This window comes from Dermochelys coriacea, chromosome 10, assembly GCF_009764565.3.
Source record: "Dermochelys coriacea isolate rDerCor1 chromosome 10, rDerCor1.pri.v4, whole genome shotgun sequence".
Lineage (NCBI taxonomy): Eukaryota > Metazoa > Chordata > Testudines > Dermochelyidae > Dermochelys > Dermochelys coriacea.
Window position 1 is genome coordinate 9,207,881 of NC_050077.1, and position 23,526 is coordinate 9,231,406.

At 42.8% G+C, this 23,526-nt stretch overlaps 1 protein-coding gene across 5 annotated transcripts in view; it reads left to right on the forward strand.

Moving 5' to 3' along the window:
* Positions 1-23,526, forward strand: part of RNF216 (ring finger protein 216) — a 115,209-nt gene that overhangs the window by 31,540 nt on the left and 60,143 nt on the right. For all 5 annotated transcript variants that reach the window (XM_038419432.2, XM_043493252.1, XM_043493251.1 and 2 more), the window contains exons 6-13: positions 4,347-4,449; positions 5,265-5,429; positions 6,659-6,773; positions 7,085-7,224; positions 8,258-8,308; positions 9,437-9,574; positions 10,964-11,112; positions 11,639-11,717. In XM_038419432.2, coding sequence (XP_038275360.1) covers positions 4,347-4,449; positions 5,265-5,429; positions 6,659-6,773; positions 7,085-7,224; positions 8,258-8,308; positions 9,437-9,574; positions 10,964-11,112; positions 11,639-11,717 — 940 coding nt within the window. The remainder of the gene's footprint in view (positions 1-4,346; positions 4,450-5,264; positions 5,430-6,658; positions 6,774-7,084; positions 7,225-8,257; positions 8,309-9,436; positions 9,575-10,963; positions 11,113-11,638; positions 11,718-23,526) is intronic.

Here is a 23,526-nt window from a genome sequence, read left to right on the forward strand (position 1 = left end):
GTGTCTAGGCTGCAGTAAAGCACAGAGATGACTTTTTTTTGTAAAGCATTGCTCAAAGGAGACTGAATTATTCCAGAACGGCTAAAGCTCTCTTGCTACGTTAGAAATACCCCTTCAGGTACAAATAGCGCTTAAAATAATACTTTCCTGGTTTCTTGGCAAAATTAAGTAGTATGTTGGTACCTTGTATCTTCTCACTTTTGGAATGTTCTTATTAGGTCATGCAGGATTGTGCTCTGCAAAATATTTTTCTAGGACATTATTCAGCCTGGTTTTGAATGTCCTGGCACAGAGGTTTCCATTCCTTCCCTTGGGAGATACTCTGCAGCCTACAGGATGTCACATTCAGGAAGATATTTTGTTACATTCCCTCAAGCTGGTAGTTCCTTAAATATATTCCATTGCTTCTAAATAGACATTTAGATGGATTCTTTCCATCCTTCATGTTTATACCCTTAATATTTACAGACTGTCCTGATGTTTTACTAGCTTTCCTCCCCCTGTTGCTTTAAAAAAGTCGGTGGATGGGCTTGACTTTCCTTTGCCTATCTGATTTAAAAAGAGTTTCCTGTTTGTTCCTGCACTCCAGCTTGTGACAAACTGGGCGTGTACTCCTTATAAAGCTGACACTATGTCCTGGACTCGCCTCCTGATGTTTTGATGTGGTTTTCCGTAACGCTGCAGTGGCATGTCCTATTAGATTTTTCTCTAAATATTTTCTATATACGTGACAAAACTAACATGTCCTGGGTTGATAGCGTTAACTTTATAAATATCAGTTGCTGGTAGCCTAGAACTTGAGCAAAACTTTAGCAAGTAAAACCAGTCTGGGGATTGTTAAATTATTTTGCCAGTTGCGTTGGTGGCTCCAGAAAAATTATTCTGTTAAACACTGTATTTGAGATCTCTCTTGATCACCCTAGGATCAAAATGCCACTGAACACTGAGTAAAGAACAATGTACTTCATTAATGCAGCACCACCCTCTTCCTCATTTCCTTGCTGAAATCTTGACAACTAGGCAGTTGAGGAGTCTAATGTCTTGGTATCGGCAGAACTGGGTAAGTTGCAGGATTTTGAAACAAGAGGAAGTGGCTCCAAGTATTTTGCTTCATCAGCATGGGTCTGTAGCGTAGAGCCTATCGGTATGGCCTGAAGATGCCCTTTCACAGTCTAAAACATGTTAAAACTGATTAGTAAGCAAAACAAAAATTGAAAATAACAGTCAGTGGCTGGAGTGTTCACAATCTTTTATAAGAGGATAGTTCTTGCCTGGCTAAACAAGAGAATTTAATTGAACAATATCAGGATGCATGAGTCTACAAGTTGTGTTGCACCATAATTAGGACAGTCAGCAATGAACCTAGGATGTTTAATACATAATGGTCCTAGAATTCCAAGTCTGCTACAATAGCTGTTTGTGCTTTAAGATCTCTCCACCAGAGACAAGAGTTTGGGACTTCGATTTCCCTAACAGAAGCCACTAATTTCTCACTTTCCTATCCATGCTTTGAAGCATCCTTTCCCCATCAGTCTCCTATCATTGCATCAAATTACCCATATTATCCTGCAAGGGTTCAATAAAGTTAAACTCCAATTTTAGCTTCTAGGACCCTATTGATCTAGGACAAATGAGGTGAGTGGGTGTTGATCCAGTAAGCACTCTAAAATATCTGCTCTGTAGTGCATGGGTGACTGACAGGTCAATAAAGGCTTCTTGCCTGTATTTTTATTCCTTTTAATAAGCTATCTTTTGGGTTGTCATCACATCTTTTGTGTTGTGCATCTTTTAAGCAGGTCAGAGCACTGATCAGCCTTACTTGCAAGAGCACTTTCATCTCAATGGCATGTCAAGCTGAAATGTAACAAATAAGAGGGGCCAGATTTGGACTGTGACAAGGCTCTTCACGGGCTTGATGTCCTCTGGTGCAGGTGCACTACAGCATGCTTACTGCATCGAGGGGCCCAATTAACTAATTGTTAGGCATATTGAAGGTTAACTTCCCTGAAAATTCTAGGCACCTAAATGACCATATACAGAATAATTAAAATGTAAATTGATTGTTCCACAATTAAAACTGTTACATTTCAGCTGCTCTGACTGGAGCTCTGTGAAATTTCTATTTCACTGGACATCAGCAGTTTTTAAAAAATGGCAAGTGCTGTCAAATGTATACAATGCTGTGGCATGAAGCTGTTTTCTAAGATAGATATCTTAAAAAATGTCCTCTGACATGCAAGATAAAATGTAAACATCCCACTTAGCAGGGTACCATATATCTTAAATTTTCATTTGCGGACGCTTTTGATTGACTGAGCTTATTTTCTGGGTCAATATGTCAGTGCCTAATATAACTCCTCGCTTTGAGTGTGAGAGTTGGACTAAAATAACAGTGTTGTGAGGGTGGGAAAGTGTTGCATTTGAACTGGCTTTTTTTAAAAAAAACAAAAAAAAACCAAAAACCCTCTTCTGATTGCAAACATGAGTTGTTAGCATTGGCTGGTGGTAGGAAGAATGCTAAGGCTGTTATCTAGCACCTTTCATTGAAAAATTTCTGTGCTTTACAAACATTAACTGTTCCTCCTAGCACCTCTGAGATAGGTTTTATCCCATTGTGGGGATGGAGAGACTAAGGAACTATTTGTGTAGCCCTGACTGGCCATGCTAGTTTTGGCAAGTGTGTCTACACTGCGATAAACTTGCGGCACCGAGTCTCAGAGCCCACGTCAGCTGGCTCTGGCTGCGGGATTATAAATTGCAGCACCGATGATTGAGCTTGGTCTGGAGCCTGAGCTCTGAGACCCCATGAGGAGTGGGAGCATCTCAGATAGGGTGACCTGATGTCCCGATTTTATAGGGACGGTCCCAATATCTGGGGCTTTGTCTTATATAGGCACCTATTATACCCCGTCCCGTCCCGTTTTTCACACTTGCTGTCTGGTTACCCTAATCTCAGAGGCCAGGCTCCAGCCTGAGCCTGAACATCCACACTGCAGTTTTATAGCGCTGCAGCCTCAGTCTTGCAAGCCCAAGTCAGCTGGCCTGGGCCGGCCACAGCCTTGCTATGGGTCTTTTGCCACAGTATAGTCATAACCTCAGTAACAGAGGGGGCAATATGTCATTGAGTTCTGATTCACAGTCCTTTACTCTGATCACTACAACCCATTTCCTCTGTAGATATAGGTTCTAAAATCATCTGCTCACAGTTCTGGCAGCGTACATGACCTGATGAGCTGTTTGCCGTGGCCTTTTCTGAGCAAAAGCTTTTAGTTAAGCTAAACTGAAACTTTTGCATCTGCCAAATTCGTGATCGCTAGTAGTAGAACCTCTGCTGCGTTGGACTTGGAGTGAAGTATGTAGTTTATTTTTAAAACAAAAAAATGTAAATATGGCTTAAACAGTTGTAGCTAAACCAGTTCCTAACATGGTCTAGACAGTGCCTGTGTGACTTAAACCTTATTGCACTGAAACCCATATACAGAGCGTGTACCCTACGTTCAAACCAAGTTTAAACATGGTTTCTTCTCTGTTTCTGTGTGAGGATAGATGGAGGTCGAAGGATTTAACTAAGATTTGAAACAGATCTCCGGCTTGGAAAGGCTGGTGCAGGGCCAGAGCAACACCCCTTTGTGCTCTTGGATTTCTTTGATCTTAAAACAAAACTTTCAAAAGGTGTTTTTGTACTAGCTGAAACAGCAACCATTGGGTTTGAGCTCGTGCTGCATGCATGATGACTGTTACTCTTCCCTATTCAATCTCTGTGCTGTTAGTTCTACAATGAAGCACAAATTACAGAGTAGTAAATGTTGATTTCAAATAAAAAACAGTGATTTGAAATGCACCCAAAGAAGGTGTCTAATTTAACATGGCCACTTTTCTGACCATAGCTGCCTTTAAATGTAATGAAGTAAGTCATATTTGCCATCTCCTTTCTGATATGGAAATAATTATGATGTTAACTCATCTGTGTGAACTGAACTTCAGGGTCAAGTAAAAGAATGTTCAAATGTTTGAACAATAAATAAAAGCAAGTGGATTTGTCTTTCAAACCATCCTGGCGGTAGTTTATTCTAACCTGAAATGCCGCCTTTTAGCCTGTGGTGCCCAGCTGTAGCATATCCATAGGACTTCTTAATTTGAAGAAGCTAAATTTGAAAATCAGTGGGTAGCCGTGTCAGTCTGTCTGCACAAAAACAACAAGGAGTCCGATGGCACCATAAAGACTGACTAAGATTTATTTGGGCATAAGCTTTTGTGGGTAAAAAACCCACTTCATTCTAAAATTTAAGAATGTATGCAGGGATGTGGGCTCACAAACCCACAAGTAACTACACTTATCTTTGCAGACTTTGTAATTTTCTTCTGGAAAATCCAGATTATCCAAAGAAGGAAGGCAGAGTGGTTTTAAATCCCAATAGCAGCCTGCTCGCCAGCCAAGATGAGACAAAGGCAAGTGAGAAGTGTCTTCGTATCTAATATGCATCCCAGCAAACACATTCGATTTGGGCTGCTTTCAGTAAAAGCTTTTCCTTTCAGTATGTTTGTGCAATGGGGCCCTGATCCCTGATTGGGGGTCCTTTGGTATATCTGTAATACAAGTAATTCTATCCAAAGCATGCTGGTAAAATGACTTCCAAAGGGCTTTCTTCCATTGGTTATTGGGCATTCCTAGTTCTTACCAGTTTATCACTTCAAATGTACCGTACAAGACTGCACCACACACAATCTCCTTTCATCAAGGAGAAATGGAAAGCACCCTAACCCCTTCAGTCCTCTTCAGTAGATGATTGATAGTAATATGGAGTGCTTCTGCATACCTAGCTCTTGGAGTATGAAGTAGACTTAAATTCTAATCGTCATCTTCTCGTGTGGCATTGGAGCACTGCCATTCAGCCACTAGACTGGCTAGCTGCTTCAGTGTATTTCCCCACTTTATTTCCATCAAAAGTAACTGGAAAGGTTCTTTGTCTCCCCATTGGCTACTTTCCTTTTATTTAAGTAGATCTCAAATGGTTATACATGGGCTAGTCGGCATAGAGATTAAGTCTCATTTTCTGAGAACAGAGCAAATCTTAATCCTACTCAGATGAACCCACTGATCATTAGAATAACCTAATTCTACACACACTGTGCACACACTCAGAACAGTCAGTTTAGTTCTGTGTGATCTTGCCAATGTTCGCTCATCACTGCTGAAAGAGGAAAGCCTTTTTATTTTTAAAAGGTCAGGCTTGCGTTAACTCCTGTTTTAATGTTCTCTCCAGGTGCCTAAAGTGGACTACTTTGACTTTTCCAAACTCGCCCCACTTGATCAACGATGCTTTATCCAAGCAGCTGACCTCCTTATGGCCGACTTCAAAATGCTAAGCAGTCAGGACATCAAGTGGGCACTACATGAACTCAAGGGACACTATGCAATCACACGAAAGGTTCTTCAGTCAGATTCTGTTTTTCTTTCCAAGGCTGCCTATCCCTGGCACTGGAAGGGGGAAGCATGGTGCCTTTGTTTGCACCATCGGCTAGTATTAAAAATGCTCCTTTACTTGGAGTGCAATTGATCTTCAGATCACTGGCTGGTAGGAAATGGCTGATTTTGTGAAATTTCTGAAGTATACCATCCGGCTGCTGATGCTGTTATGCTTCTCCCAGAATACAGAGTTATTGGGCATGCTGGCTAGTTAGTGGTGATACAACATAGCCTGTCCCGAGGAATATTCTAGGCCTCATGGCCTAAAGGAGGTGTAATTGCCAGTAGAGCCTATGCTAACCAAATCTTAAGACAAACATGTCAGTTGTATACAAACACAACTTTAAACATAACGGAGTGTCACCTCCTAAATTAGATGAGTAACAATCAGATGTGATCAGACTCTTGTGTAACTTGCAGCTGATGTGTGAGATCCCTCTCTCCTCACTCATTCTTTTTCTAATCACTTGGGTTATAAAGAATTGGTTGAGGCTACTGGGCTACTGAGCCATTCTGGCCCCCTTAGATTTAGCTTGCATGGTAGTTTTCTTTTAGAAGAATATCCGTGTAGCAGAATTGCAGAACAACTCAAAGAAAGTGAGTTCAATGGGCAATGCATTTATTTTAGCCTAGTCTAAGTCGTTGCTGGCTAGTGACCAGTTTTTTCTGAAACTGTTAGTCCTCCCCCCCTCCCCCATCTAATACCACAACATTGAAATAAGACTAACCACCTCACCCCTCAGACTAGCTTAATGCTTAGTAGAAAAGTTTTGCTCCTAGTTGAGTTCAGAGAGAGCATGATATGGCCCTAAAACCTTCACAGATTTACCCGCAAAAACATTCTTCAGAATGTATTACAGACTGTACCCACTACTTTCTGGATACTGGCATTGCAGCATTATAGATAGCACTTTAGGGGTTGTTGTATATCATTCCACTGTGCCTGAACAATAAAGCACTCTGTTTCCAACACAATGTGATCTCCCCATGTCTCTTAGGTGATAGGATGAGTGAAGGATGGAGAAGCAGACTTATTTCTGAGGCTTTTGCTTCAAGTCAGACTTGAAGGCCCTGTCAATTTGTAGCGCTTTAGTGGACACACACAGTTCTTGTTTTCTTGCAAAGAGTAGTAGAGACTTATCTGGAGTGTTTGTGTTAACGTCCCTCTTTCCTTGTTTCCTTTTTTTTTAGGCCTTTTCTGATGCCCTCAAAAAATGGCAGGAGCTGTCTCCTGAAAACAGTGGGAAGCGAAAAAGGAGGAAAGAAATGAACCAGTTTTCCTACATTGATTTCAAATTTGAGCAAGGTAAGCAGCAGATGGTGTTTATGGCAGTTTGTGTGCATCTTGCAAGCAGAGCTTACCCACCACAGAAGGTACCGTTGTTAGGTGCTCTAACCCTGAAACCTCTACGTTTTCTGCAGCTATCTAGTATAGATGTGAAGATATGGTATTCTTCATGAATAAATAACATGTCTTTTTGATACAGTATTGCTTCTGAGCTCTGAAGTTGTATAATGAGTAGTGGTCTGTCGTGTCACAGGTATAGATAAGGAAACACCCTGAGCTTTGTTCTCACTGCCCAGTCCATTCTCATCCTGCTTCTTATCCTGCTTTAGGTGACGTGAAAATTGAGAAGCGGATGTTCTTCTTGGAGAACAAGAGACGGCACTATAGGTCCTACGACAGACTCTCGCTTCTCCCACCCGTGCAACTGGAGCAGGAGTTCTATGAACAGAAAATTAAAGAGATGGCAGAGGTGAGACTGTCATGAATTGCCCTCGTAGTCTGTCTGTCTCCTGCAGAAATACACATTCCTGAATAAACCACTGAATATCAATTCTCCCTCCTCCCAGTTCCCATTCATGACTTTTAGAAATGAGCTGTGGTTTGGTGCCTTGGGAATAGCCAAGCTTGCAACCTATTCAGAGCTTACTACATGCGTAGGCAGCTAACTACCATTTCTGCCTAGAGAAATCTCACAGCTCACATTTTCACTTGATTTGGGATGCTGAGCTGAAGTTAAAATGCCATTCTGGACCTTCCTTAATCCAGGGGAGAGGTGCGGTTGGATTTTGCTCCTTGAGTTCTAGGACTGCTCATTTTCTGTCCTAGTAAGCTTTAAACCTCCTCCGTTTGGCAGTAACGTCCCTTCTTTCATCACAATCCCAATGGTAAGACTTCCTTTGGAGTTTGTGAATACAGCTCTATAATTAGCAAGCATGGTCCCTGTTGTGCCTACAAGGCAATCTGTCTACTCACTGCACCTTCTGGAGGCTAGGCATGCTATCTGTAGAACTCCTCTGTCTACCTACATTGAAACTAAAAGCAGAACTCGAACCCAAGTCTATGCCACCCGTTACTACAAACTGCCTCTGTTTCTCATATTCTAGGAAAAGACTGAGTTTATAGCTTAACACTGACTTGTTGGGGAAAGAGTTGCGTTAAAAACTTTATATAAATTGATGGTGTTCCTTCAAAAACAAGGCAGAAGCTCTCAATCATCTCTGTAAAAGCCCTTCATTCTGGTATCTGCTCTGCCTATTGGGTCTGCAAGAGCCTGAATTTGCTGACTGTCTGGAATCTGGTTCATAGCAGTGGGGGTTTAAGAGCAGAGTCTTAAATAGCTTGATAGATAACTGGAATTGGAATGGTAGGTTGAGCAGTTTGTGGGCAGCCTGTCCTGTGTAACATACTTCTGCTCCTTAAACCTTAAGATTACATAAAAGTATTTAGTGTCTGGAATGGAGCATTATTAGTCCTATAATTACAAATGCACATGTCTTTGTCAGCATGCAGACTTCCTTCTTGCCCTGCAGATGAACGAGGAGCAGTATCAGAAGGTCAGTAGCTCTGCCACCTGATTTTTGTAATAAGTATTTGCATTTATTCCCTTATTTCTAAGCTGACTTGTTTGTCTCCTCACATACTCCATTCATTTGCTATAGGATTGCTTTTGCTGAGCTGGCAAAACCCCGTGTGTGTATATGTGTTTTGCCTGGCTTTTAGAAAAGATTACCAACAGCTGAGTTCAGGAAAGCAGTATTGATGCATGTAATGATCTGTAGTAACTCATTTGGTTGCTGCTAATAACTTGATTGGCCACTGCCAGCACTCCAGTAGATTAGTAATCAGGGTTGCCATTGCTATGCACATTATGGCAATTTAAAACAGATGTGCTATTCTTGGAGAGGCTTCTCTTCCATTTGCTACCGGGGCTTGTTAGAAATTTGAAAACTTAAGCCTTCCCATTTCAGTTGAGAGAGATGATAGTTGGACTTCTATTCAGCTGCCATGAATTACCTTTTTTCCTTTCAATATCCATTACCTTTAAGCTTTGGAGTGCATATTGGCCTTTACAAGGAAGGGACCGTGCCTAATTCCATCAGTGCCATCTTATCACAGACAGGAACTGTGCAAGCTTCCCTTCCTCTACAACATTGCTGCCAATGCACCATATTCCTGGCCTGTGATATGGATAAATATCCTTTGGGATAGTTGCAGGCCACTAAACTTGAATTCTAGTCTCCAAATGTGAATGGTGCATTCTGTTCCCTTCCTCCCCTCTAGTGATACTTTTATTCTTCTGTCATTCAAATCCCCTCATTCTTAGCACTTAGGCAGACTAGCAAATACACCAAAGCGTGCATGGGTTTGGTAATTGGCTACAGCGATGGTTTGTCCTATATCGTAGTCTGTTAGAGAGTGGTTTGAACTTCCGTTTTTTAACTTTCTTGGGGAATTTAAACTCTAAACAAAGCAACTATTTGACTGTTACAAACTGTAGCTACTCTTGTTAGAAATGCTCATGCCACTTTCAGCTTATTGGGCGTCTCAGACAGGGTGGTACGGTTGTGTCTCAACCGCACATGCTAATTTTATGGGTGTCTCATTTATATATTTCCAGTAGCCTATTGCTGTTGCTATTTGGGTTGGATGGTGGGGGAATTAATCTTTTTAATGGGTTGCAGGATGGTCAGATGATCGAGTGTCGTTGTTGCTATGGGGAATTCGCGTTTGAGGAACTGACGCAGTGTGCAGATGGTCACTTGTTCTGCAAGGAGTGCCTCATCAAATATGCTCAGGAGGCAGTCTTTGGCTCTGGGAAGGTAAGCATGTCCCAACACGAGAATGAAAGGTGGATGGAGGCATCGTGTATAGGTTCATGTAATCAATAATGTGAAGTATGTAGTTATGCTGGAGGAATTTGTGAACTTGGTATGACTGCACTTCTTATGTAGTGTTCCATCGCGTGGAACACACTTAGACTTCAGTAGCAAAAAACCAAATTTGTCTTGCCTTCCTGCAGATAGCTAACAAACCACATACTGGGATCTTTGTCATTGAATTGAAACTCTCCTTAACAGTGCTAAATGCACAAAAATTGTTAATGTATGATTAAGGTTAAATAGTTAAGCGAGCGGAATTAAGGTTCTCAAGCAACATTTTTCCCAGAAGTGTGCAGTTGCCCGTATCAGTAGCCAGGCTCAATGGGGCGAGTAAAAGAAAGACAGTGTTTTCACTTTCTTCCTATGTCTTTGCTTCCAAACCACAGCCGTAACCTAGTTTTGCACAGTGGGGTAGGTTGGTGGCTGAGACTCAAGATTTGAACTCTGAGGCAGAGGTTTTCAAACTAGGGGGTTCGCTCTCCTAAGGGGGCATGGAGGAACCTTTGTGGGGGGGAGGGGGCGAGCTGCAATGCCAGGTGGCTCAGACTTCGGCCCCTGCAGCGGGGCTCAGGCTTCAGTGCTCGGGTAGGAAGTGATGCCTCCACCCACGACTCACCTTTTTTTTTTGTCTGGGTTGGGGGAGTGCAACCAAAAATTGTAATTCAAAGTGTGGATCAGCTCAAAAAGTTTGAAAACCGGTACTCTGAGGTATGCAGGGAGTGAAGACTCGGGGGATTCTCCTGTGTAGTGTTCCAATTCCATTTTTTTGTTTAGCTTTTAAATATCTATACGTTCATAGATATTAGTGTGTACCATGTCTTGTGATGCAGCTTGAAGTGGAGGAACTGCAGTGTGGTGGTGTAGCAACACTAATGCATAGTTGAATGTCTGTGACTTTTAAAATAAGTTCACACGGGGTTGTGATTTGGATGCGACAACAAAAGTATACACTTAGCAGGCTTTATCTTATAAAACAATGTCACTGTTCTGTTCATAAGGGAGAAATATTTCAAAATATTGGAAAAGGGTGAATTCTGCCATTAATGATCTACCTTCTGTGGGAAAATTGCCAGTGCAGAAAATGTTTGATAGCTGAGTGTTTACATGGTATATGGCACTTGTCTGATATATTATCTGTTCCCCTTCCACCTCTGCACTGATGCAGTCATCTGCTGTGGTCACATCTGGAAATGTCAGTTTCAATACCAACATTTCCATTGTCTTAGACCACTCAGTTCTGTTGAATCAATCATGATTCAGTAGAATTGAGTGGTGCCTTATGTTTTATGAACTTTCATTGTCTCTTCGTCTCTTCCTTCACCAATGTAGTCAGAGCTCAGCTGCATGGAAGGGAGCTGCACATGTTCATTCCCAACCAGTGAGCTGGAGAAGGTACTCCCAGAGAACATCCTGTGTAAATACTATGAGCGGAAAGCTGAGGAAGAGGTGGCTGCTGCCTGTGCGGATGAGCTAGTCAGGTGAGTTCCCAGTGTGTCAAAGTGGGTTAATGCGGTGAAATGGATGAACAAGTGGTAGTTTGACACCTAGTGTTCCAGTAGATTCTGGTTCTATAGCCCAAAACATTAGCTGACTTGGTAACACAAGGCAGCTGGATTTTTTTTAAAGGCTGTCTGTAACTAAGGTTTCTTACCCCCTGAATATTTTTATTAATAGACGCTAGCTTTCTTTGGTCGGTAGAAACAGATCAGAATCAATAGAGCGTTGCATCCCTTGTGGTTTATCAGCTCTGCGCTAATCCTTTGTGTGAAATAGTCTAGAAGCAGCACTAACCACATGACCTTTAGGACACAAAGAGGGGTTGCAATCGGAGAACTGTAGGAAGAAAAGACGCAGTGCTGAGGTCATTGAATTTATTTTTTTTTTATTTATTTATTTATTTTGATAGACAGGCCATAGCTGACTACCTTGTTAATGGGCATGTTGAGTTGTTACAACAGAGTTACTCAATATAGGATGTTAATGTTATCTTCTCTTGTGCTGTAGGTGTCCTTTCTGTAACTTCCCGGCGCTCCTGGACAACGATGTGAAGCGGTTCAGCTGTCCCAACCCTCGCTGCAGGAAGGTAAAGGGCTGATATTTACCTGGTCGTTTCTTTCAGAGTTTTGAGGTATAGCGCTTGAGGGCTGCTCTGTTTTGCTAGCGGTATGAAATGTGCATGTGACATGGATGTGGTGGAGGGATAGAATTCTTGCCAGGGTGGCTGTTGGTCTTCTGTTAAGGCACGTGACTAAAGGCAGGGCTGCATTTCAGGGTACTGTTAATACAGACATGGTTAAATTCTGCTCTGTGCGTTCCGCTTAGGAGATGGTTGCACAGTAATGTCTCTCAAGATACTTAAGCATGAGTTTAAAATGGAGTGGTAATAGGGTCTTTTTAAAATGTCATTTGGTTTTTATGACCATTCTAACTAATGAAACTTTAAGAGAACTAGGGAAACCAAAATCAAATTCCCTAATAGAATGACACTTTCTATTGTTGCTGCATGTCACCACTCTGGATCCAGACTTTGTTAGTGCCAGAAAGTCACCATCTGAAGGGTTTATATGAAAACTGTCCACTCACGGGACTTGAAATTACATACTCCTCACAAAACCCGTTAAACAGCACCCTTGTTGCCATCTCAGCAGAGGGCTTAGCCACTGAATGGGTCATGGAGAATGAGCCATGGAGGTAGTCTCACCAGGTCAGAAGAGAAGTACACTGGCAGAGCAGAATGGGGAAACCCTGAACTGCCACAGCTTGTGCTGCATCTGCTCTGTAGAGAAATAGGATTTAGTTTCTTCCAGAGACTTTGAGTGCTAAATGCATGTAGAATCTTGATGGTAGGACTTAATTTTTTCTCAGAGTGCCTCCTAACTCACTGTTGCCAGTGAATTAAGACCTACATAGTGTCTGTATCCAAGCTCTAATACCTAATGAGTCTTGCTCAACTTAAGCCACAGTATTGGGGATTCTTATGGGATGGTCTGTATCACAGAAGCTCCTATCTTAAATGAATTGTGCTCACGCTTGTAGCTACTGTAGCCACTGAGAATTCTTAATTCTACATTTTATGTGGCCATTTGCCTACTATGATGAGAACTAATTGTCTTGTACTCTAAGTCTAATTTTGTTTTTTTTTGGAGAAACTTGTATTGCTAAGAATAGATATTACATTATTGTCAGCATTGTGAAGCTGAGAGCAAGACTAGCCTGATGAAGGATCAGCAGTTGCTTTTTGGATTCTGGAGCTACAGACCCACTGAACTAATGTCAACCGGTTAACGTTTGAGAAATTGTACTGCTAGCCCAAGTGAAAACTACAGCATCCTTACGTGTGGGCTAAGAAAGGCTGCGAACCACTAGATGGCACCAATGACTTGCACAATCAACCAATTTTTAAAACTGCATGATAAAAGAATAGAACACTCTTCTTTTTTTTTTTTTTAAGTGAACCATACAGGTCAACCCCACCGATAACAGCAAGTAAGCAGAATTCAGAGTTTGAAGAATATTACAGTTTTCTAAAATTACAGATATTCGTTTCAGAATGTTATGGCATGAAGGTCTGGCAGAGGGTTCAGGTTGATCAGTGCTCCAAATGTACTATCCTTTTGATTGGCTGGCTCTTCTGATATCACAGTATTTCAGGCTAACTTGCCAGTACTTGAAACAGGGACTGGATTTCCTCGATATCAACAGCTTGTATTGGTGCATTAGCCAGAGGTCTGTAGGGGTGATCAGGATTTTTAGAAGATTACTTCCAAAAGAAACAATTTTGGGCCTAATAGGAAGAATTCTTGAAATGGAAGGACTTGTCCTTGCTTTGTAGCTGTGCTTGCAATGATTTCCCCAAGTTCCATTTATCTTGTATCTTTCCATGATGGGGATTTTACCAGTTAACATGCCCATTTGCAGGAAGCTTTTTTTTTTTTTTTTTTTTTTGTGAGGAGCATAAATACTTAGCATGGGAATGTGGGGTGATGCAGGAGTGCAGTGGATGTTCGATATCAGAAGGGCTGCAGAGACTCAACAGTGGTTCACGATAGCTGGCTCTGGAAGGAACCCCTCCTTGGCTGGAAGGACTTTGGCTGCATTGCAGAACATAAAGTGAGGGAAGTATAAAGTGAAGTGGTAGGGATGAAATGAGAGCCTTGTGGTTTCAGCAGAGGGGACACAAGATCCTTGTGAGGGGGTAAGGAGTGGAGTACCAGTGGTCCCGTACTGTTTTCATACTCTCTCTCAGCCTCTCTGGTCTCAGTTCCAGGGTTCACACTGATGTTGTTCGGCTTCTCCCAAAACTTCCCCTAAAATCTTTTAGAGTGGTGGTTGGTTCAAGTCTGGGCCAAAAGTAAATCTGCACTCCTTGAAGAGTGGAAACCATTAGCTCTTGGCCATGTGCTTCATCCAGCCTGAGGCATGCAGGCATCATGCCAGGCACTCTGCTGGGCTACTGCTTGTGCATCGCTTGCACATGATCAGTCCTCTTAGTGGCTGAGACATAACCAGTCTTAACATCAGCATTGGGCGGAATTGCCAGTAAGCGGGAGGCATTGCTGGTCGCCTACAGTAACTACTGAATAGGCATGTGAAGAGCATGTAATGAGCAGGGATCTCAGTTCTCTGTGATAACAAAATTCTGTGGTTTTAAAAAAAAACACAAAAATCAGCGTTTTCCCTTGATTAAAATGAAATGCTGAACTTTAGTTTCCCCGGTCACAATATATAGGTATCAGTTAAACACAATGTTTTCTTGATATCTTTTTAAGCATGTTTGAAGCTACCACTGCCATCAATCATTATAATAAAATAAAATTAATAGAATGATTCAGTCGCAATGCGTTGTCTCTTTACTGTTGTCAGTGACTCTGCTGTTTCAGCCTCGTTTTCATTCCATTTGTGTGGTGCTTTCCACGTGTTGTACAGTTGGCTGCCTTTGAACATAATCTACAGCCTTCCTGCGTACAGTACAGAATAGCAAGTTACTTATCAATATGAAATTTGTCCTTTCTAAACTCAGTGACACGGTCTTTAGGGGTGATTTTTAAAGTTTTTTGGCATCTTTACATAACTTTAATTACTCATATCTGGAGGCTGAAATGAAATTTGAGATGCATTAATTCACGACCCCCTATACGCCATTGAGTAACCGCTATATGCCAGAAGCAGCTTATTGGAGTATGTTTAGCTATGTATATTTAAAGCGCATTCAAAAATCAACCACAAGAGTGGGAGGTTGTGTGCATTGAATAAGTGACACTGGCACTTTCGGTAAAATTTAGTAAATTTGTTTTTTTTTTAAACAGAGAACCTTTTAGTTTTTACATTTTGTGAAAAAATAACTCCCCCTCACCCCCCCCATACCACATTTTTCCATGGCAAATAGATTTCTAGTATCCCTGATAATGAGTCTATACCATCTGTCAGTGCCATTGCAGCTCCAGCTGTGATATGTGAAGTTTGGCTCTTAGTGAGCTGTCCAGACCTTGCGTCTTAATGTCACCTGCTGGGTGGAGGGCGTATAATAAAGTTTAATTCACTGAAGAGAAACATAGCTCAAGCAACTCTGCAAGTAAAGAAAAGATGCTTGTACACGTTTAATGTGGTCTGCGTGTGTTACATGAACGTCCTCTTGTATTTTAAGCATTGAGCTTGTCGGTGTTTCGTATTGGGTTATAGGGAGTTAACTTTGTGGAGCTGCTAACGCACATCATACAGTTCTCTGCTGGCTGAAGCTAAACCACCTCGACTTCAAGGTATTTGATCCATTCTGTAGTGAGCCATGTACATGATCTGTGTAGGAAGAGGCTGTACACAGTGGTGTCTGGTTTGCAGCAGCACTCCGACTTGCCGAATGTGAGTGGGACTAGCCCATGCTGATGATGCATTACACCACCTCTGTGCTGCCTCACATCAAAGCAGACTTCTGTGCAACCACGGCATTTGAACCTTCCAGCCTCTAATGACGCATGTTACTTTCCCATGCGTTTTGACATGCTGAGGTCTTTGCAGTTTTCCAAACTGAAGCTGCCAAGCCCCTTGATGAAAATACCAAACAGCATTTCTCTCATGACTTCAAAAACTAAAAGGGCAGGCACTCATCCACAAGGGAAATACTCTTCCTCTCCGAAAAGAGAACCTCTTCTCCCCCAGAGTGGCCCCCATGATCAGCTTGCATAAACCCCTGAGTGTGCAGGCAGTGGAATCTGTTGTGTTATATGGTGTGCTTGCAGGTATCAGACTCTTTGTATTGTGGGTGGGGGAGATTGTCACCCCTCTTTGCAGTCTCAGCACAAAGCATTGCAGGGCTTCCAGCCAGCTAAAAGATGAGAAGGTGAAAGATGTTGCCATGGTAATAACACATGCATGAAGCAGCACTGTCCCTCTGGGTGCTGGGGAGCTCAGAACACCAAGCAGAATAATTTCAAAGCCACAGTGGAACCTTCTGCTGCATGGTAGCCTCTTGCATTTTCTAGATTCACTTTCTGAACTCCCCTATGTCGCTGAGGAGCTTCTCTCTCCCCTGACAAGCTGGGTTGCCTTCCTCGTTTAGAGGGTGGTGCCTCCTAGAGTGCAGAAACTCTCACTGCGTCTGAGCTGAATGGCCCTCTGACTAGATAGCTTCCAGGCTCTTGTTCTTCACAGGGTAGTGTCTCCTTTAAATGAGGCTGTGATTAGGAAACGAATGTGCCCGCTGAGTACTCGCTGCTATCCTGCTGAAAAAAGGGTGATTCTGAGATACCTGCATTAGTGGGAAACCCTTCTACCACTTTGCCTTTAGATCTTCAGTATTGTTCCCTTTGCTACAGCAAGGCAACTATTGGATGTTCTTTTATTATGAAGGGCTAAGTTTTTAAAGCTGCTGTTGGAGCTGACTTCCCAAGATTGAGTTGAAGGTAGTGACTAAGAACAAGCTCATCCAGTTGCTTTGAACCTTCATTTCCTGTTGAACTCAAACCCTCAGACTAAGCTTGTACAGAGCTTTTGCTAGTGAGCTCTATTTGAGCATGGCCCTTTCTAGCGGGGTGTGAACCGTGCAGCCCTGGTCTGTGTTAATAGGCGTGAACCGCATTGTACAGAGGGCGTTACATGATCAGCAAGCTTTAAAGTTACAAAGGCAATCAGTGGGCTTTGCTCCTCAAATTGGGGTCTGTACAGAGGTATGCTGGCCTACTGTAGGAAACTGCTCTATCTGCTACAGAGCAGTTACGCCACCCAAGCTACATATGTCTTGGTTGCACCTTACAACTGACGGTTTCTGTACTGGAGGAAAATGTGTGTAAACAAAGGACCTACCAGGAGAGAGTTAACACAAGGTGACATCACATTCCATAGTAGACTTTTTTTTCCTCCTCTGAGCATGTAATTTTAGAAACAAATACATGCTACCCAACAATATTCTTCATTTGCTTTTCATAGATTTGGGCAGTTAAGCTTTAAATGCCTATATGGCCCTAAGACTTAAACTGCATCAGGGACTCTGTCACTATCTGCACAAACAATGTGGAAAGAAATTCTTCCAGTTAAAGAAATTAAGCTTCTCCAAAATGCCTCTGAGTTGGATGTGCATATGGAGTATTGCTTAATGCTTCTTGTTTTGCAACATGTTTTTCCCAGCTGCGGAGTCTGCTGTGTCTCATTCAGCTTCCTGACAGCAGTGCAAACATTTCGAAGGTCCCATGCTCTTATGTGTCACTCCCTATTCATCAGTTCATATGCCTGGACTCTGTGTGTTTCACTGAGAGTATTTATTTGGATTTAGTTGCCACTTTTATTTTGCCTCTCTGCTTTTTGGGGTGTGGGGGCAAGGCTGGAAATGGATATTGCCACTTCCTGCCTGGTGGTGGTGGTGGTGGTGGTGACCTCCAGTCCCAGTTTAATTTTTTAAATTCCCTCACCCTGTTTGAATAGTATTTGCTGGGATGGGGGAAGGAATGGAAATGTGATGCAGCAGATCTTGCTCCTTTCCATACTGATGGGGTTTAGTATGAATGTGTTCTGTAGTCTAGAATTTGAGTCCGCTTGCACATGCATCTGCGCATTCTCATGGGGAAACCTGCTGCTCACTTGTGCCTTGTCCAGTAGAACCATTTTGAGGCTATCTGTTCTCTTTGCTAATGACCCTGCCCACCCTCTGTTGCAGTTCCCTGGGGTTCAGTGGATGTATGTCTCTGTACTCCAGGGATTTGCTTTTTTTCCCTTCAGATTAATGCCTTTTGTGCACCCTTCTAGCTGAGTGGTGTAGATGGGAACACGCTCCATTATATTGCTGCCAAAACCACAACAAATGGCAAGTTTCCATCTGTCGTCTACGCTCAGCTCTAAGGCACTCTGCTGCTGGGCAGGCGATTCATTTTTCTACCATAAAAGGGCAATGAAACTTGTCTGTAGCCTTGGTGCTCTCTGCAGTGCAGTCAGAAGGCAGGACAAGGGGAGATGCTATCGGCAGCAGCAATATTACAGCAGAAACTTTGGAATTTCAGTATCTGCTCCTCAAAGGGACTGTGGGAGGGATCAAGGCCAGAGGAGGGTGTGGGGGGGGAGAATGGGAGTGTATTCTCTGCAGATAACGTCCCTTTAGACTTTGTGATGAAGTGCCAAAGCAAGGTAGATAACAGTGTGGGAAGACAGGTTTCAGAGTAGCAGCCGTGTTAGTCTGTATTCGCAAAAAGAAAAGGAGTACTTGTGGCACCTTAGAGACTAACAAATTTATTAGAGCATAAGCTTTCGTGAGCTACAGCTCACTTCATCGGATGCATTTGGTGGAAAAAACAGAGGAGAGATTTATATACACACACAGAGAACATGAAACAATGTAAGGAAAGTGATCACTTAAGATAAGCCATCACCAGCAGCGGGGGGGGGAGGAAAACCTTTCATGGTGACAAGCAAGGTAGGCTAGTGTGGGAAGAAAGCACACATGGAATAGCAAAGTCTAATTAAAGGAATAGATCCCACCTATGAATACAATGTGTGCACCAAATCACGTGACCTGTCCTTCAAGGTGCTTAATGTCCAACTCCAGGGAAATTGCTGAGAGTCAAGTTTGCTCAGCACCTTGCAAGATCAAGGCCCTTTACACATACGTGTATGAAATGCTTTTAAAGGAAAGGTGTACACTCGAGATATGCGGGAAAGTAAAACATAGTTTTAAAAACTGACCTGATGACAGAGATCAGTGAAATAGTGAGTCTCTGTTGTGTATCTAACCCAAAGCCTCCTAAAACAAGAACTTTCAACCAGGCTATATAAAAATAGCCCATGTAAGTCGATGCAATTAAGTGCAACACAATTTATTCCTGTACTTGGTTTCTACCATATATAGCAATATCCATTCAGTGAAAAGATGATTGTAACACTCTTCTACCACTGACCAAAGGATACCTCTTTTCAGGTCCATAAGAGGTAGTGCTGTCTTCCCTTTATAGCTCAGTCCTTTGGGCCTCTACTGAGCAGAGGCAATAAGATGCATCTGACTTCATGTGGGATGGAAACTTGGTATGCGAGTAATAGAGTTGAGGCAATCCATTCCTTCCCCTTAAATTGTGGCTAGATTGAGCCCAGAATCATGTGGTGGTGGTGAAGATAGTCTGGCTATCTTGAGAATTACTCTGTTTCTACATGTCTTGTTGGTGTCTCAGTGCAAAATTGCCCTGAACACTAGTTATTGATCAGCTGGTGGATTCCCAAGATCACTATTTTATGTTGCAAGAGTGTTCTGGCCAGGTGATGCCGGACCGGAAAAGCTGGGTGGTTGCCTCTGTATGACAACCTATGGAAAGTGCATTCCATGCATCTTTTAACCGGACTATAACTACTGCCACTGACAGAGGTGGGGTGTGTGACTGTTTTGACTCACTGGGTGGGGGAAGGATTGCCCAGAGGCAAGTCTGAGGATCTTCTGCAGCCTGAGATTTGTCTTAAATTCAGCCCACCTTCCCTGAGACACCCTCACAAAGATAAAGGGGGAGTGTTGCCATGCTTGGTTTCTTCTGTTCAATGATAAGGAACAAAGGGAGGGGATAGTTTAATGTGATCACTGCAATGTTTTAGAAGGCTCATGGAGGCAACCCTGAACCTCTGTACAAACCAAAGTTATTTACTCATTGAATTTATTAAAATTTCCCCTCAATGTTGCAGATTCCCTATTCACAGTTTGCATTTGTTCTGGGAGCAGACAGTGAGGTGAACAGGCATTTAATGTTTGCTCACAGACTTGAGAACCACTCCCCACTTCAGACATTAAAATCCGATGACTTCTGAAAAGGAAAGGCCATGAGTCACTCTCTTGAACCGGTGAGTAAAGATTAGAGATGGGCCAGTGAGTGAGTATGAGTGATTGATTAAACCCCAGACCTGCCCCAGCACACTTCTCTGGTGCTCTGCTGATGGGAGTGTTCTTAGGCTTGGTCCTGAGGTGGAAAAGACTATAAGTGTTCCCAGGCCAATTTTAAAACATTATACTGACCTTATTCAAGAAACTAAATCTCCTCTTTCCCTCTCCCACACTGAGATCCCTATCAAAACCATCACTGCTGTGTTACCTCAGTTTTGCCCACTAGAGAGCCATAAAACTTATGGGAGGACAGAATGACTTTCAGGACACGCCTTGATTTGCACTAACTAGTCATGCTCTTGAAAAGGTAATTCTGAATATTTGAGGGGGGGTGTGAAAAAAGAGATTTGGGTGGAGTCTTACTATCATGGTAGCTCATTTACCTTCTTCAGAAAAGTGCATCAGGGTGGCATATCCTTGGATATGTAGCACAAAGATGTGTTTAGCTTCCCCATTTTGTACTAGTGTAAACAGGTTTCTGCATATGAGACAGCCATCAGGGTTCCTGGACTAATTCAAAGCCACTGTGTCTAATGTCTGTCTCTGAGGCTGATGGTGGAGTTTGTTTCCTAATTTGGTCACAGCATGCTTGGGGTTGGCTTGCTTAATTTTTTTTTTTTTTTTTTTTTTAAAAAGCACTTGTCCTTTTTATATCATTGTGGTGGAGGGGAAACTGTTCACATCAGAGAACCTACAGTTCATCTCACTTCCTCTCCATAGAGGAAGTGACACTTCCTCAGATCTCTGCAGCTTAAAAAAAAAGCAGCTAACCTAGAATCTATGCTAATGACCCCCATCATCTTTCCCCCTACTCATTCCTTTACTGTCCTTTCTGAATGCTCAGGAGCTAATCTTAATGATCTTATTGGTTGAGAATCCCATATGGATAGTCATTTGAACTTTTAATGCAAGAAGAGTTTTGAAAATTATCCCTCTTCTCATGAAAAGGGAGAAAGTTATTAAAGAAAGGTTTTAAAAAAGCCAAGCACATTCACCTGCATTTTTATTTGTTTTGTAGGTACTTTTATAAGCAATTTTGAGCATTTGCATTTTTTTGTGTGTGTATGGCAAAGAAGGGGGGTTAATGACTTACCTGATCTCCTTATGAGACGTTGGATTTTTTTATTTCATCAGCATCAAAAGCGAAGCAGTGTGACTGGCAAGGGACAATGTGTGAGCTGAAGAGCCTATAAAAATAAGTAAGCAAGTAAGTAGTGAGAACGGGCACCTGTGACCCTCTATAAAACAGGGCTGATCTTCCATCTCCCCCCACCCCCAAAATAAATAAATAAATCACAGCCAAATTGCTATTGATTGCTGGAATGCAGAAGGAAAAACTTACTAACAGTCATTTTGAGTTCTATTAAACTCCCGGCGTTTTTGGGTTGAAGTGGGAAGCCAGAGCTGTTACATCACTCAAACTAACAATCCTATATTAGAAATGTAGCAATAGAATGTGTAAGGGTGATCATTGTCTCACCTGGAAGCAAATGTGGAGACAAACAGCTGAAGAATCAGTAACTAGCCTGTAGCTTCATTTTTGATTCATAGGCTGTACTTCTCAGGGGAAAAAATGGTTTTCCAGGTGAATCTGACCTAGGTTGTACCACAGGCAACTCTTTCAACAAGAGTTGTATTGCCTTTATATTGCTGTGCCTTGTGCAGGGAGAGACAATGCTCTTGCAATCCTTGCTGGGAGGAGGAAGCCTTATGTTTGAGACCCTGCAGGGATTAGAAGAGAAGATCTCTCGCCTTTCGGAAGTTTGAGATGCAGGAGTACACACCCAAATCTCTGAATTCCTCTGCTTCTATTGTGGGTGCAGAGTGCACATCATTTATACCATATGGTTTACCAGTGCAACACTGCTTTAGGGTACACCGTTAAGAGATTATGAATGTGGGCGTGAAACAGAAGCCAGATATAGCCCATCTCTGTAGAAATCTTTGTGGTGTGAAAGCTAATGTACTAGTAGTGTGCCGACTGAATAGCTACAACTGTCCTCCATTCAATATGCTAGAACTGTCAAATGCAAAATATACAGTACTGACCGCCGACAGGCAGTAACAGTAGTCTCCACGTTGAAAGTGTAATTGTGCTTTTCAGTTTAGTAAAAACCACGGAGGGGTGGTTTGGGAGTGTATGTTAGCCCTGAAAGTGAGTCACCCACCTGAAAAAAGAACAGGAGTACTTGTGGCACCTTAGAGACTAACAGATTTGTTTGAGCATAAGTTTTCGTGAGCTACAGCTGGGATGCATTGCTTTGAAGTTCACAGCTTAAAATCTCTGCATCCCAGTAAACTTTCTCTATTACTGCTTTTACCCTTCAAGGTTCTGCATTCTTATGCATTCATCCTGTTACTGTTGTTGCATTATTAATGGGGCTGTAGCAATCCATCCAGAATGCTGACATGACTGATTACTACTTGTAACAGAGGCGTGAAGAGCAAGGTAGAAACTGGGTCAGGAAGCAGTCTCATGGTAAAGTATTGCTACCAGAACTGCCCAGCAGAACCACTTGTGTGAGATTTTTTTATTGCAGTGGAGTGTGTTTGTGGGTGTGCAGGTCAGATGGCAATGCTGCACAGCCAGAATGGCTAACGGTATAAATCCCCTGGGCTTTGTCTCTAGTGAGATTGAGAAATTGAATAGAGTGCTGTTCTTTCTAATACTACTAAGAGCATCCTAAAAACTTGTGCTCTTTGAACCTTCATATTGCAGAATGAAATCCCTTCTCTGAATGTCAGTGAAAGGAAGGGGAGCATAGATGGCCGGGTTAGCTCTGTATTCAGAGCTTGCCACACTTAATGCACTGAAACTGCCATTGCTCGCATAAGGGCATGCTATAGCAGAAAGCAGCTGCCCATGTGCAATTCTGTGCTTGACATTAGTGAAGGAGAGGAATAAAATTTTTCTGTGCAGCTAATTTCACAGTAAATTTAGAATATAGTTTTGGGTTGTAATAGATCCAGAGCGGAGTTAAGCAGGGCTGTTCCCTCAGCCCCATCATCCTTAACCTCGCCATGGAGCCGTTGCTGCGAGCGATCTCCAATGGTGCAGATGGCTTCAACCTCCACCGTGAGAGGGTGAGCATCCTGGCTTACGCAGATGACCTGGTCCTGACCACGGACGACCCAGAGAACCTTCAACGTATGCTCGATGCCACCAGTCGAGCTGCCGATTGCATTGAAGCAGAGCCCCATCCAAAGAATGCGCATCTCTCCACATCGATGGCAGCAAAAGGGACTTGGTGCAGACGACAGAGTTCCAGGTCCAGGGCGAGCCTATGATCCCTCTGGCAGAAGGGCAGGCGTACCAGCACCTTGGCATGCCGACGGGTTTCCGTGTCCGGCAGACACCCGAGGACACCATCCAGGAGATCTTGCAGGATGTTGCCAAGATCGACGCTTCCCTGCTAGCACCGTGGCAGAAGATAAACGCCCTGAACACCTTCCTGATCCCCCGCATCTCGTTCATCCTAAGAGGATCCGCTGTGGCGAAGGTACCCCTCAACGAGGCAGACAAGATCAGCTGGTGAAGAAGTGGCTGTTCCTTCCC